Source organism: Sparus aurata, chromosome 15, assembly GCF_900880675.1.
Source record: "Sparus aurata chromosome 15, fSpaAur1.1, whole genome shotgun sequence".
Taxonomy (NCBI): domain Eukaryota; kingdom Metazoa; phylum Chordata; class Actinopteri; order Spariformes; family Sparidae; genus Sparus; species Sparus aurata.
In genome coordinates, this window is record NC_044201.1 from 5,053,130 (window position 1) to 5,069,262 (window position 16,133).

General features: G+C 41.3%; 1 protein-coding gene across 3 annotated transcripts in view; it reads left to right on the plus strand.

Annotated features, from left to right (window-relative positions):
- Positions 1–16,133, plus strand: part of LOC115597095 (cGMP-dependent protein kinase 1) — a 96,090-nt gene that overhangs the window by 20,510 nt on the left and 59,447 nt on the right. For all 3 annotated transcript variants that reach the window (XM_030442757.1, XM_030442758.1, XM_030442756.1), the window contains exon 3: positions 13,378–13,491. In XM_030442757.1, the coding sequence (XP_030298617.1) occupies positions 13,378–13,491 (114 nt within the window). The remainder of the gene's footprint in view (positions 1–13,377; positions 13,492–16,133) is intronic.

A 16,133-nucleotide genomic window follows, 5' to 3' on the forward strand; every position in this document is an offset into this window, starting at 1 on the left:
TATATATTTATATATATATATGTATATATATATATACACACATATATTTAATCTTTCTGGCATGTGGTGATTTGATTTTTAATTCAGAGCTTTTTTCTGTGATAAAGTAATAGGATGAGATATTTACAAACAAACCTATTGAATTTATTTCAATACTTTTGAAAACAAATTTCGGTTTCAAACCATATTCAATAATTATGTTTATACTATATAAAATCTGACTGTAAACTTGTGTTGTGCTGTCAGTTGTCAGTTCACTGTTAAACATTTGATTTCCTCTAATCAGAAACTGTCTGTTCTGCTGTTTTTCTTATCTCTGCTGTAAAGCTGTTAGCTCCATCAGCTGTATGTTATAAGCTCAGACAGAAGTATTCAGTTCAGTTCTGTTACCCACAAACGACAGGAGGCTGTCAGCCTGGAGAGTGGCTGCCTGTACCAAATTTTTGGTTTGCACACAAGCTCCTAATTCCATTTTACAGTTCACACACATCTATTCTTAGTCTCAAATGTGAATGAAATGCTCGCACTGTGGAGCCCTGTCTTATAGATCAGTGCTATACCAGAAATGTTATTCATGAACAGCAGTGAAAAGAGAAAGAGAAGAATGGGGGGCAAAGAAGCAGGAATTTTCTAGACACATTTCAGGTGGCTTATTGATTCTCAGTACGTTGGGTAAACAGCCACCTCTCATTTGCTAACATAGAAATATCATCTAAGATGATTCTATCAAGATGAATTTTACTCCAGTCATTTATGTGCAAATAGTGTGTACACTTGTATTGCAGACTGATAATCTAAAAGATGCAGGTTTTAAAAAACACTCTTTCTTGCAAATGTTTTCTCTCATTTGCCCTTGTTGCCTTTAACGTGCTCCCTTTGTCAATTTCTCTCTCTTCAGACGCACATCTACAAGTTATCAATGCAGAATGCTCAAATGCAAGACCAGAGGCATGCACGTTCACTCCACTTCAAGTTTTACAGACTCAGTCTGTCCTTTTGTCACCTTCTTTTCTCCACTTGCTCATCACTTCTTTTTTCCTCTGCTCTCCACCCATCAGTCCATTTTGTTCTGCTCCTTTTTCTTAATATCAGCTGTCTTTTCTTTCCTGTTCCCCTCCTCCCGTTCACTGTCTCTTCTTTGATTAGCGCGAGAGAGGCTTTGTTTTTTCCCCATGAACCCTGGAACAAGAATTGATCCTCATTTTCCCTCCACAGAGGCAGATGAATACACCTCTGAGCAGAAATTAATCATTCATTTGTGAGTGATCCCTGAGCCTTTGTCCCCTTTGTGGTTAACCTTGCTTCTGAGAGTTTCTCATGTGGAAAGACAATGAAAGAGGTGTGTGTGCGCGCACGCGCGCTTGTGTGTGTGTGTGTGTGTGTGTGTGTGTGTGACATATGAGGAACGGAGGATGAGGAAAGAAAGCAAAGACAAACCAGCCGAATAAATAGCTTTTACCTTTTAGGTAGGTATAAACTATGCTATGTTGTATGCTTGCTGCAAAGTAGAGTCAGATATACAAGGTTTTTTAGAGCAGAACACAACAGAACATGAATCTATGGTGCACCACTTTGGTTGATACTGAAATGTCTGAGCAGCTATTGACCACATTTACACAGCGGCCAGTTTCCTCTGACATCACACCATTGTACTGCTGTGTTCCAGATGGCAAGCTGTATAAAACATCGGGAATCTGAAAAATCGTTATTATGTCACTGCTTCAGATTGATCAGCAACTGAAAAGACATGGATAGTGAAATTCTGCAGCGACACCAGGCCGGGTAAAACAGCATATCTGATGACTTATAGAGTGGTGTAGTTTGTAGTCCTAAAACCAGGAAATCAGTTGTAATGGTGATCACAACCCCCGTGAAATGACTTGTTTCACTATAATAATTTGATCCATTCGGGCCAATTAAATATCCACATACCTCCAAAAACATTATCAGCATATTAACATTTCTCTCATAGTGGTGCGTACAGCCTCACAGAGCCACTAACATTACTGCAGTATTGTTGTGTACGTGTCTCTGATCTAAATCTCCTTGTAGATGCCGTCTCATGCTTGTTGTGAAACAGCTGGCTATTGAAATGAGAGCAGGCTGTGTAAATAAGACAGGCCCATTACTGTAGCACTTCAGATGCCATATTAATCTGTATTCTGATTTTGAAGCTGTCTAATTAAGTCTGGTCTGTATGAAAGAAAAGCTACAGTACGTGCACATGACACGGACGCTAACTGCTAATTACGATGCAGTGATTTGGTCTGTGAATACAAAATGATCATTGTCACTGCCCCCCGCTCAGGCTATCAATCACGTTGTCAGCGCAGGGGCCGTAATCTTTGTTTGATGACCGGGAGAGTAGCAGGGATGGAAGCAGGCCTATTATATTGTTTTAATGAAAACACGGACAGGAGAGCCGCCAGACAGGGAGTTTAACCGCTGTGTCTCACCTCACACGTCCTGTTACCCCCGCCGAATGAAAGTAACCTTCAGTGTGCAGCTGAGAGGCTCTAAAAGCGGACATATGGTACTACAGCATGTTCTTGCCGGATTCTTGTCTCCAAGGCGAAATGATGTAAAAGGGAGGAAACCAGCTGCCCATCGTATCCCATTCACAGCACATTATTTAGTATCCTTAAGTCGGATGAAGTACAAAACTGCCGTGTAATATCACACCATGCAGATGGCAGGATGCCCTCTCTGAGGGTGCGTCGGTGCAACTGAGAAACATCTGAAGGGCTCTCATCTCAAATGATGCAGTCACCTACAGCATCAGGTGGCCTTCCTCGTCTCTCTCCCCCGCTGTCCCTTTTCAGCTCTTATCCTCTTTTCATCGCTGACTTCTTACATTTCTCAGCGCCACTTCGCTTGCCTTCTCTCAGCCTTTATTTTTTTTTTTAACCTTTTTTGTTGGTCCAGCAATAAAAAATGGCACATGTTTAAGAAGGCCGTTTGCTGTCAGCTGGTTTTCACTCACAACCAGCCGGCAGAGCACTGCAGACGTGCAACATTGCTCGCTCTTGTCTATTTAAAAGGAGTGTTGGCTCTGGTGTTTGTGGAAAAGACCCCAGAGAAAGTAAACTCCCAGCGTCCACCTTCAGTTGGTAAGACTCCTGAAATCACAGAGGGAGATGAAGACTGCTCCACATGTTAGTTTACAGGAAAGTTGATAACAGTTAACAAGCATATTGTTTGGGGGAGATGACGCAAACATGACGTTGGGAACAAGAAGGCTGGAGGTCTCAGCGCAAACATCAAACTGTCTTTCTGCTCACAGGCTGCTGCTGTCATGTCATCATATAGCTGTATAGAGAACTGCAGTATGGAGAATGGTACCTTTGGAGAATAGAGAACACATTTGATATAGAAATTAGAAGGTTTATTTGTATAGCACTTATCAAAACCAGCTTTACAAAGCGGTTTACAACAATAAAATGCTGTTATAGACAACACAAGACATGAAAAGGCGGGTAAGTAGGATCAAAAAGTGAGCTTTAATAATGAGCTGATTCAAAATCCAAAGTCCAAGCTAAAACACTATATAATACAAAAATCTAACATGCAAGATACAAAAGGGATAATAACATCAGCACATTCAGGAAATACAAGTGCGCCATCCTCCTCCTGATCAATCACAGTGGGATGAGAGGTGAGAGATACGTGCCTCATGGGGTAAATGTTAATGACATCAGCTGCAGCGATCCTCCTGCAGCACAAACAGTATGTGTGTCTCTACATAAACATGCACATCTGCGAAAAAAGGGACAGCTGATAAACTTGATTGTCTATTTAAAACGCCTGACTCCTGACGTGTTTCCTTTGGAGAGTTTATAACTACAACTTTTAGTTTTGCTATGTGCCACGACATTTGTTACAGTAACATGACTGTGTTCATGGACTTTGTTTAAAATAACTGAAAGCAGGCTCTCTAATCATAAATACACAGTGTATGAACAGTATAAACTTGCCGGTGTGGGCATATGTAATGCATCCATTATATAGCAGGAAACAGACTGCGCACTCCACTTTAGACCAGCTTTTTGCTGGTCCATGGTGCTGTCACTCTCTGCTGTCTCAAGATCTACCATCAGTGCACCTGACCACACCTCACTTTAAGACCAACACGCCCAGGGATGCACAGGTGGGTGCAAGTACATCTGATATTTGCACTACGTGGGAACTAGGCATGAAAAAGTCAGCTGTGTCCGTCTGCAACTTGCAACGACACTTGCGTCGCTGCTGTGTGCCACTTTACGCCCAGCAACACATGAGGGCATAACTTCAAAATAAAACAGGAAATGACAAAACCGAAAACTCAAACCATAACAAATACACAGTAATGTATGTATAAACAAACTAGCACAAGAAATCTTACAGAAATGAATTAAATTAAAACCATGAAAACAATGGCTACGGTAAAAAAGAGCACTGCAAGTCTGGAGTACAGTGTAACTCAAAGGATAAACCTAAAAATGTAGACATTTATTGGAAGGCCTTTTGATAAATATGAATGAATAGAATTTGAACTAGATTTTAAAGAAGATACTGATGTAGCCAGCTGGAGTTACACACAGGCAGGTTGTTACACAGCTGAGGAACCCAGACAGCAAACACTTTGAGTCATCAAACATGAGCTGGGAACAGAAGAAGAATCTTTATTTAATCACATACAATCATACTCCCTTTGGTCACTGCATTCAGCCTCCTGAGGGAGCAGTGGGTTGCCAAAATATGGCACCCAGGGACCAACACTTGTTTGGTCAAGGGCACTTGAATTTACTAAAACATTTAGCCTACCTGTTTTTATGGTAGGGAAATAGGAGTACCCAGAGCAATCCTATGCAAGCACAGGGAGAACATGCGACTTCCACACAGAAAGGGCCTTCCCCAGTGGGGTTTGAACCCACGACCTTCTTGCTGTGAAACAACAGCTAGTTGCAGCAAGTCCAAGTCTGAGGATCTTGAGCTGTATGCTGGTTGGTAAGGGGACGGCAGTTCCAATGTATGGTAAAATCTGTGGCCAGACCATGAAGAGCTTTAAAATGTATAGTTATAATCTTAAAAACAGTCATAAAACAAAAAGACAGCCAGTGTATAAGGTCATTAAAACTGGAGTAATGTGTTCTCTTTCTTTGTTTCTGTTGCTGACTCTGGAAGTCAGATTGCGTGAACCACTGAGAAGGATCTCTGTACTAATTGTCCCTGGACAATATGACATTGAAGCTGATGTTGCTTAAAAATGTTTTTGTTAATGGGTATACACTACCTAATGCAGATTACAAAAACAGTCCTGCAATAAATCCTGCCTTCATGAAGATTTGAATGTTCCGTTTTTGTTGAAACTGGTTTCGAGAGGTGTGAGTTCAACTTTATGTTCATTTTGGAGGCTGCAGTTTGTGGTACTGCTGACTGACAGGGTTTCTATTATTTTGTCCACCCCATTTATATCAATACGTTAGAGTAACACTACTTAAAAGGTTGATTAAGTGGTCAGGGCCGATAAACGTTGTTATTAGTGAGCTAAAATTGCTCACTTAATTGTGTTACACTGCTAACCATCCTCTATATGTGAGGCTACAACATGCTCTATTTAGCTTTTAACATGATGACGTGATTAAAGGAGGTGGATAGCAGCCTATAGCTCATGGTGCAGGATGGTGTTAGGAGGGCTGGGTGTAGCTGTAAGCCGTGACAGCGGTTTCACCCTGCTGCTGTCCGTTCAAGATACAGAACACCAACATCACCGGGTGGCAGGTGCAGAGAGTAACTACCGACTGTCTGAAATGTTGTCATATTTGCATTTCACGAGTCAAAACCAACACATATTTCAATTAGACTCTATTGTGGGCTCCATTGTGGACCCTGCTTATTATCCCGCTGCTTGTATTCTTCCAGCCTGCAGTGATACAGACAACAACAACAACACTCAGCGTTTGTCACTTCTACCGTTTGTTTGCTCTGAACTTAATACACCTCTCATCGCCTTTCCGAGCCTTCCTCCCTGCTTAATAACACAGCAGAGATCTTCCTCTCTTCCTCTCTTCCTCTCTGACTTTCTCTTCGTCCTTGCTGTTGGCTTCAACCCACATCCTTATTTTCTTAAACTCCGGCATTCATGTTGTTCTGATTGTAACTGGAGAGAAAAAATAATGCATGACTTGTGTTTGAGCTGTTCCAGAACGAATCGTCCTCATAACGTTGTCACAGTTCTGTCATCAAGAGGAACTGGTAAAGCTTTATATAAGTCCTTGTGATAAGGCCCTGTTATGTCCTTACCAGATGCTTATTAGCAAATGTTGATAATGTGAGGGTTGATAATAGCATAACAAGCCCATCAATGGTTAGATTATAAGTAATTTATTAGCATGTGTGATACTTATTCTGCTTTAATAAAAGGTGGAGGAGTTTCTTTTAATTGATTATAAAAGCATTAAGTACACGTCTGTCGAGTTTAGTCTTATTTGTTTTAGCGAGAGATGACTAAAAATTTAAAACATCACTCTGTCGTGAACATTTGTGTTCACGACAAAGTAAAGGGTCTACATCAGATAGATTTTCATCATCATCAGCGGCGGCTGTTTAATGGTGTGTTCGCCACAAACAATGCCATGATTATTTGGTTACTCATGCAGTTGTTTATCAGCCAGATCACTTCTCTGTGCATTAGACGCAAGCTAACGTTGGCGCACAACGATTCAGCCCTCACCTGAGACTCAGGTTCTCTCTCTTCTTCTCCCCTCTCCTCTCTGCAATGTTACGTTTGTGGAGCAAATGAACATTTCCTCTCCAGCTCTAGTCAGACAGTCAACATCACAGATCATAAACACCCGATAACGGAGGTCCCCTTTGCCGATCGCTGCTGCAGTCAGGTTCCTAAACGGGAGTGAGGATAAATCCAATTTTTAGTCCCAACAGTTAAAAAGTAACTGTGAGCTCTCGTTCCATCAATGAGTCGGATGTGACTCTGGGTGTTTATCATGCATTGAGCAACTGTCGCCTTGCTCTGCCTGCCCCTTCCACACAACATTTGGCAAATGTCTCTGTCAATCTGTTGTGGCATCACCGCTGCAATAGATTGACCTCAAACATCTTGCAATTTGAATACCTTTTCAATGAATGTGTAGAGCGCCGCGTTCACCTTAAGATCTATTCATTTCATTTTTTCATTTTCCGCTCGCTGTGTTGATTCATGTGTTGCATTTTTCTCAGTCACACTGTGCTCTTTGAAAAACAAGGTGAAAACAGAAATTACTGCTCGGAGCGATCAAAGGCTGTCATTTCAAGCCTACCAAAGCGGAACTTTTGAATGAAGTGCTAGTTACAGGATCATTCAAACTGCCTCTTTTTGTTAGCAAGTAAAGAGCAGATGGTAAATTCTAAACTCTGGATTGTTGTGAACCCATTTCACTCCCAGTTGAAAAGATCCCATGCTCAGTCATGTTTTTCTCTCATGGCTTTTCCTCCACACAGCATTCAAACTGTCAGACAGGATGAGACAGTTGTAATCACAGACAAGGACAATAGTCACGACAATCATTTGCTGACCTGAAGTCAGAAGTGCCAGTTTGGGCGCTGTAAAACCTAAAACTTTCAGCGCTAAGAAAAAGGGAGGCAGCGGCATGAAACAATGTTCTGCTTGATCTAATATCAGTGTTCCTCCATTGCTCTGACAGATGGGTATGGGATTGGCCCATGAGCAGTGGCGGAAGTACAAGGCCTCTCAGGGTGGGATGGTGGTTGTATATCATCCTCAAGGGGGTTTCAACTCCCCCACATCCTGTTTCTTGATGTCCGTTTGTGCTGCTTAAAAACAAAAAAAAGCTAATCAAAGATGAATTAAAACTGCTTCCTGCTCTTGACCCCTGAAACACAGCTTTATTTATAGGCTCAGTTTAATGGCCTCAGTGTGAAAGTCTCCATGTGGAGGTTAACAGATGTCCTGTCTCCACATATGAATGCTGGGGGTTAAAGAGAGCCTTGTATTACAGGCTGCTTAGTAGACTCATGACAAAAACTTCTCTATCATTAATCTAGTCGTGTTAATCGTTGCCATCAGGGTTTGTCTAAAATACAGATGGCTTAATTAAAAATATTTTCTAATTGTATCAGAATTCACTCTGGTTAGAGGGTTTGTTGGAGAACATTTATCGTCTGGAAAAAAAAAAAAATTGCATTTCTTTTTGCGTGTGAAGTCTTCAGCAACAATGTGTGTTGCTCCAGCCAGATAGACTGGTTTCTAATTAGGACTGCAGCCAGAATCACATCTGATCTTGAGCCAGAGGCAAGTCTGCTCCGAGGTCTGTCCAGATGCCCTGCTATGTGGGGAGAGTGACACGGGAGTGGATTTTCATTCCTGTCCCATCCAATTTATGGTAAGGTAGAGGTGCTGGAGGGGCTGCGGCACCCCCGCAAAGGAGGCTTTGTAAAAAACTTCAATTGATAAAAAAAAGATGTGATGCAGATTTGCAGCAAAGAAAAAGAAACAGAGCGAAAGTGAGAGTAAACATATGGCTGACTGGAGTCTGCGTTAAGGCAGATCTGGGTTCTAAACTGTATGTTGCTCTTCTCTGTAAAACATCTGTTTGTGACAGCTTGTGATCTGATCTGTCTTCCCTGCTCTGTATACTAATACCCACATACATCACTGGGGAAAAAAGGACACAATGAATAAGGAATAAAAAAAGAACTTATTGTATCACATTTTACATGAAGGCCCAAATAAATAAGAATCAGAATCAATAATCAGAATCTGTGACACCTCCCCTTCACACACCTGGACCTGTGATACCTCTCCTTCACACACTTGGACCTGTGATACCTCTCCTTCACACACCTGGACCTGTGATACCTCTCCTTCACACACTTGGACCTGTGATACCTCTCCTTCACACACTTGGGGTGTATCAGTCTATCGCTGACGGAGCTGTCCAGTGCTGTGATAGTGACCTGCAGGGGCTGGGACTCCTTCACCAGCAGTGACTGACTCTGTCATAGACCAGTTTAGAAAGTTTCTTCTAACTTCACAACTCAGAAAACTGAGTGATTTTGTAAGTGTCTGTGGACTGAGTAGCCTTTATTGGTTAGTGTTTACTTTATTCGTGTAGTCTTCTTTTGTGTATTAAATGTAAATTGATTAAATAAGTTAAAACAGTATGTTCCAATAGCCGTCGGGATATAAGCCGCATTTATAACACAGAAGCAGAGAGGCTGGTACAGTGGTGCAGCGACAAACTGACACAAGGACGGAAATTGATATTTTTGTTTGATATTTTGCCTTCAATGTTAAATTTACGAGAAGGCTCGGATAAATAAGAATGTCACTTTTAGAAGTCAAAGAAGTAGCCTTTGTTGGTAACTGATTGATTTATTTGTGTTAAATTTGACAGGGCAGTGTTTGGTGCTGTTGTCGACTCTGTGGTTGGTACTGCTGCTTTGACTTCGAGAACGTTGGTGTTCAAGTTTTCTGTCTGCTGTAGAGCAAAACCTTTTCAAATGGTTGTAACTTGTTGTTAAATTAGTGCAAAAAACATAAAGGATGTTGCATAACGTTTTTCACACACAATATGATGACGTTATTATATAGACTGACTTTAGACAGTCCTTGCAATGATTTTGAGTAGACAATAAGGGGTAAACAGAACTGAAAAGGGACAACTGAATGATTTTTTTCAAAATGAAGAAAATAGTGATACATCATATCAGAACTGCATATTTACTGTATATATGAATACCAACCTGTTGTTACTACAATTCCCTTCCTGCTCATTCACACTGAATGTGAACTCATCGACTCCCATCCTGCTGGAATCATAAATGAACCCCATGGCCTACAGGAAAACAATGCTTGGCCTGTAATGAGCGTGCCACCATGTGCATTCAAATGACATGCTGTGATCCGTCTACAGTGAAAACGCAGTTCACATCATGCATGCTGTATTTTATGCAATTTGAATTTTTCTGTTCTTCCTCTCATCAGGTTTCTAATTTGCCCTTAGACAAGACAAGATGTTATTTGAATACGATTTGAATAGCCCTCGCATATGAGAGGTGAATTTCTAACGAATTCGGAGCTGCTGTGATAAAGTTAGGTCTTACTTAGAGAAAGAAAAGAGAAATGGACAGGTGTGGGCATGTGTAAATGGATTCATGTGAACTTCTGAATAACAAGTATTGAAGGCCAGTCGTGGAATTCAATTGACTGCATAATTGGATTACTTAATTCCCTTGCAATTCCCTCACAGCCTGTAGTGAGCAAGTTGTCCCAAACAAGCACAGAGCTCAGACTACTCACCCGTGTCAGGAATGAATTACGTTGCTAACGGCGGAAAATAATGAGCTCTGTCCATAGTCAGGTGTAAAGGTTGTCCTTCAGGTCCCTGCCCATACACGAACCCATCCACGTGACACTGCAATAACTAAACCACAGACATAGCATTTGCACTTAATTAAATTCTGTCTCATGTGTCCTTTGGAATAGAAATAAGACATATAGTGCTTCAATTTCTGTCCAAACATCGCTGAGGAGGCTTTCTTTCCTTGCAGTCTGCTTCTTTGATGATGGATCAAAGCTTCCCAGCAACAGTGAGGTGATGAAGCAAGGCTCAATAGGCTCTTCAAATAGGGTGCACTACTGATGCAGCTCCGGATTAGATAAAGGCGACAAACACACCGGGTTGTCCTTGGTATTTGGCTGTTGCAAAAGCATCAGCAATATCTCGTCTAAACTATCCATCAGTCATTTTCTACCCGTGACAGGCGAGCTTTATAGCTAATAACAAGGTCTCAGGAGATTTGAAAGATCGTTTGAAAACCCCTCACAGTTCATGGATTAGTCTGACACATATTTTTTGGGATCAGTCGATTCTCAATGGCTGTTCTTCAGACTCAAATTGAGCTCACTAATTATAGTCTTTTTAGACACTGCAAGGCCAGACTGACGCTTTAAATGTTAATTCAGCCATACTCAGTCCAAGAAACATTTTACAAACAAGCATCGGGGGTTCCCTCTTTCCTGAGAGAAATATAGGAATATAAAAAACAACATGTTTTGTGGTTTCACTTTGTACTTTGAGAATCACATTTCCAAAGCATATTTATTTGCTTGAATAGAGTTGAAAGTGAGCAGTCTGTCGATAATGTACCCGTGTTACTAAGTTGAAAGAAATATCAGAAATATTTATCATGTGATTTTATATTGAGTTTTTTTTTTTCGTTCTGAGAACGCTCTCACGAATACTGATAATGATCCAAGATGCAGAAGGCAACTATTTAATGACGTCTTAGTTTTTTCTTCATTTGAGTGGAGGAAAGGGAAGATTGTTAGCTCAGACAAAAAAGAAAGGCTGTTTAACAGGCGCAGTGGAAAGGAAAGTCTGCAAGTCGATGATGGTGACACACTTTAAGAGTCGAAGGTTTTCTCTGCAAGTACAATTTCATGCTGGGTGTTAATGGATAACGTATTGTTCACCCTGGTGTAAAAGTGGAGAAAAGAATTAGCCCCTGAACATGGTCCGTTTGTCAGAGGCATTTTGTCAGAGGGGTTCACTGCCCTCTCCAACACGATAACGTGTCACACTGTTTCCTCTGTGGATGGCTCGCCTGCTCTTATCATCTTTCCATATTCCATCAGTAGCCTGGAGCTGACTTTAAATTGTATTTTTTTTTTTTGCAGTTTTTTTGGGTCTCTGTGAATCAGAGGTACCACCCTGCTGAAAGTTTCCAGGAAAACATACATGCTTGATAAGTTTTGTCTAAACACAGTGGTGGTAGCCATCCCTCCAAAGAGCCTCTTATACTGGTAAAGAAGAAAAACCTAGATTTGATAACCATAAAGTTGCTTCTCAGAGCTGTGCGTTTAAGCAAACGTACAGAGGTGTTGTTCAGACACGTTCAGCTGTGTTTCTTTTATGCCTTTACGGGTTGAAGGCAAAGCATAAAGTAATGTTTGTACTATACACGTGAAACAAACATGAAGGAATTTGGATTGATCAACATAAAGGGGAAAAATGTATGCTGTTCCAACGTGATGTGTTCATGAGCTTTGACGCCATGATACGGACACAAAGTGGATGCTACAAAGAAGATGTGCTTTCAGTGTGTTTAAAGAACATGTGGATGTGTGTTTGAAGGTTGAAGTTTTTTTTATGGAAGTGATTTAATCCGGATTTGTTGCTTCACCAGTAGATCCCCTAAAGCCACTAAAATGTTGCTTAACCCGTCTTGCCATCGGGGATAATGGTTATACATCTTTCGAACTGATCTTGGTCACTCTACGTAGACAGCAATTGTTAACAGCTACTGCCACATTATAAACAATATGTGAGCAACAATTTGATATGCAATAGTGAAGTTATTAAAAGTTTTTAACCTTCGAAAATGCAATATACTTTAATCCACCAAGTTGGCCAGTCGGGAACTGACTTTTCAGAGAAGACCAAATAAATGCACTGTAAGTGAGCTGGAAAGGAATTTAGATTCCTTTACTTGGGTAGAATATCACTTTCGGCAGAACTGTGGTAAACGTTTTTCTCAGACGTCGTACTACACATTGATGAGGTTTGGGAGCTGTGGGTGTCAGCTACTCTGCTACATACAGGTACCCGTAACAAGCAGTCCTAGGTTCACCGGCTTATCTCTGCATATGTATTATTTCAGCATCAGTGCCTTTTTAGCCTGGGGTTTTGTTGGCAGTGCCTATCGGAAAAAAGTAGCATTTTTATATGAGGTTTCAAGTCCTGGTGACTTCCTGGTTAAATTAAGGTTACATTAAAAAACAAGTAAAGATACATTTCATTTTGGAATATACCAGGTTCATGGGGTCAAAAACAATGAGCTACTCCTTAGTTACTGCCAGAGGTGGTACGCAATACTTTTTCAATGCAAATGTATGTTTGGACTTTAGAAAAAGATCTGGACGATGACTTTGGGATCCATTCCATCATTCCCGATGACAAACACATATTCTCTCATACAGTGTGTTGCTTTTACAGTTTTCATTTTCAGGTATACTATACTGCATCTGTATGGAGAGTGCTACGCTTTAGGTAGATTCTTCTCACGTTTCTGCTGCAGCATTTGACAGGCCATGTACATGCCTCGTCAGCAGCCCTTGGAAACTTCAAATTGCAAAATAATCTTATTTTTTTCCCAGCTCAGTGAGTCAAGAGCACTCTTGGCTGGGTACCCCCAAAAATGAAGCAAAAGCACTCAGACGCCTATCATCCACTTCATTTCTTCACTGAAACTTTGTTTGCTGCACATGTTCAATGCGGCAAAGGACTCGCACACTTGGTTAATCAGGCAGGAAAGTAAATGTGCGATGTGAATAACATTATGCTTAATGGTGTACCTGTATTTCTGTGCACGTTACAGACGGCAAGGTGGAAGTGACGAAGGAGAGCCTGAAGCTCTGCACCATGGGGCCAGGGAAGGTGTTTGGAGAGTTGGCTATTCTCTACAACTGCACCAGGACTGCCACTGTCAAGAGTGAGTCTCCACAGACACCTGGAAAAACATCCACAAGTGCTCTGTGTTGAATGCACACACACACACACACACACACACACACTCTCAAATCTGCTCCCTTGCTGTGGAGGATTAGGGGTCTTTCTGCCTGTAAGATATCCGGGCTACGTCGACACAGAGAGAGGGATCACATCGCCACTGTATGAGCGGTCATGATGAAACACTACACATCACCGCTCCGTGTTTTCACAACACTCCAGTTAAGTGTCTTGCGAGACCACCGGTGAGATGAGTGTCAGGGTCCGCTGCCTCGACTCCTTCATGTGTCAAAAAGCTCCGGCTATGAAGGATGCACAGTGGGTGAGTAGGTGGTCTATCAGACTGGCGATTTGAATAGGCAGCCTAATGGAGTAAGAATAGGAAGCTGAGAAAGGACAGGACAGATGGTGTACCATGCACATTTGAGACCTAGTGTGTTAGAAGAGAGTGTGTCAGGATGAAAAATCTGTGTTTATGTGAGGAAGGAAATAGGAAATAGCTTGGGATCTGTCTTCTGGTGGAATAATAAATATGCAAAAGGTGAGATGAGATAAGGTCTGGTGGGTGAGAGTGTTTTTTTTTAGCACATCAATGCAGTTCAAATTACAATAAATTAATGTAGGCCAGTGTCTGAGTGAGCGCTCCACTTGACACCAAAGAACATACAATTCGGTGTAATCACTGTTGACCAGGTAAATAGTTCCACTCACTGTGAGCTGGTAGATTTTTTTGCCGTTCCCGATGAAGATCTATATGTGTTCCAGTTATGAATGAATGCATGAAGGGCAGAGGGTCCCTTGGGCCCCACACACAAGAGCAAGGAGGCCTGATTTGAAGTATGGAGGAAAGAGGGTTGATGATGGTGGCACGCCCTCTCACTGGCCCCTTTCACATCCCATGATCCCCTACCACTGACCAGACCAAACTGAACTCCCAGTGCAGGTTGCTATGGCAACAGGTGCCCACAGGGAGACAGGCCAACTCCTATGGGATAAGATATTCCCCTTCCCACAGGCGACAGAGTGTCTGTCTTCTTCTTTTGTGTATTCATCGTCTGCCACCGGCCCGACTGCCTGTACTTCGTGTCACGATCTATTCAAGTGTACGTCATTGCTTTGGCGCTTAATAAAAACTCTGCATGGAACAAGTGATGTAATTGTCTACACTGGCAGAAGTGTGTTTACAGCTTAACAGGGTCACTGGCACTGTCTCTGAGGGTGGATGTCTTGGTTTAATGAATGCCTCTACACAAGGATGTGCAGAGGAATTCAGCTATAACATTAGATTCTGGTGATGGCAGTGGCTGGAAATCATCCAACTACATGCGTGGATGGGGGTTCAGATACCAATCTGCCAATTGAATTTAATCTGTGTGTCTGTATGTGGAACCCTTTCAAACATTATGTTTTAGTGGATTGGATGGCATTCTAGTCACATTCATCAGTAATTACATGTTGGAATAATGTCGATGTTGAACCCTCCATCCTTTAACTGTAAAGGTAACTCACATTTTAATGACATTATTGCTTACTGTGATAATGGAAGGATTAATCGAGTTTGTCACCCACTGAGAAAGCTCACGGAGACAATTAAGAGCCATTAAGTGCAACGATTTGAAGACAGTCAGACCAATTCAGAATTCAAACCACAAAGTCTTGAGGGAGTTGCCAGAATGATTACATTTCCAGCATTTCTGTGTTTCAAGAGCTGTAGTCAGTGTAGTGTAGAGTTGCGACTATTAATTGGTACATTGACCAAAAGAAAATAAATTTTGGTCATTATCAAAGCAGAAATTTCAAACATTTGCTTTTTAGATTTAATGTGCTGCTGCTTTCTGTCATTTATGATAGTAATGAAGGGCCTCTGCTCTCAGACTTTTGGTCAGAGAAAAGAGGCAATTTAAGACGTCACGTTGGGATCTGGGAAAATGTTATTAGCTTGTTTTTACTCAGTTTTTTGGCATTTTATGAGCTAAAATCTCAATTTATCAGCAATGAAAGTAATTGCTAGTTGCAGCCCTCATGCAGTGCTCGACATGTTGTGTTACTTTCGCAATTAAACAGGCTCTAATGTTCAAAATTGACTGGAATTTTGAGAGAGACTTCAGTTTCAGTGTGAGGAAAATGATCTCGAACCTTACTGCTTTATGCAACAGTGATGTACCATATTCAATCCAGTTTACTTAAAAATGCATTTACTTAAAAAAAGTGATTTAGATTGTTAATTGTGTCTTTACCTCCAGGCATCAACTGGTTTTTATTCATTTCTGAACATTATGAAAATCAAATGCTTAAAACTGGCTTTATTTTGGTGATTCATCACAGCGAGCATTACGTTTGCTGGCTTTCCCGATCAACCTACACTTACAGCCGTCTTAGAACAAAGGGGTAACATGACTCTGACAACAATGAAAGCTGACGTTGTGTTCACTAAGAGGAATCTTGGGCCTTTCACACACTTTATTTTCAATTCTCTGCAAGTTGTTTGTCAAACCAGACTGGTATGAATAGGGAATTGCCTGGAAAGACAGAAAAATGGGGATAATGGCTACAGTAATGGACTGAACAGTGACTGTGATTTGAAGTAAAATGTCTAAAATATGCTTAATCACTGCTGTAGTCTGT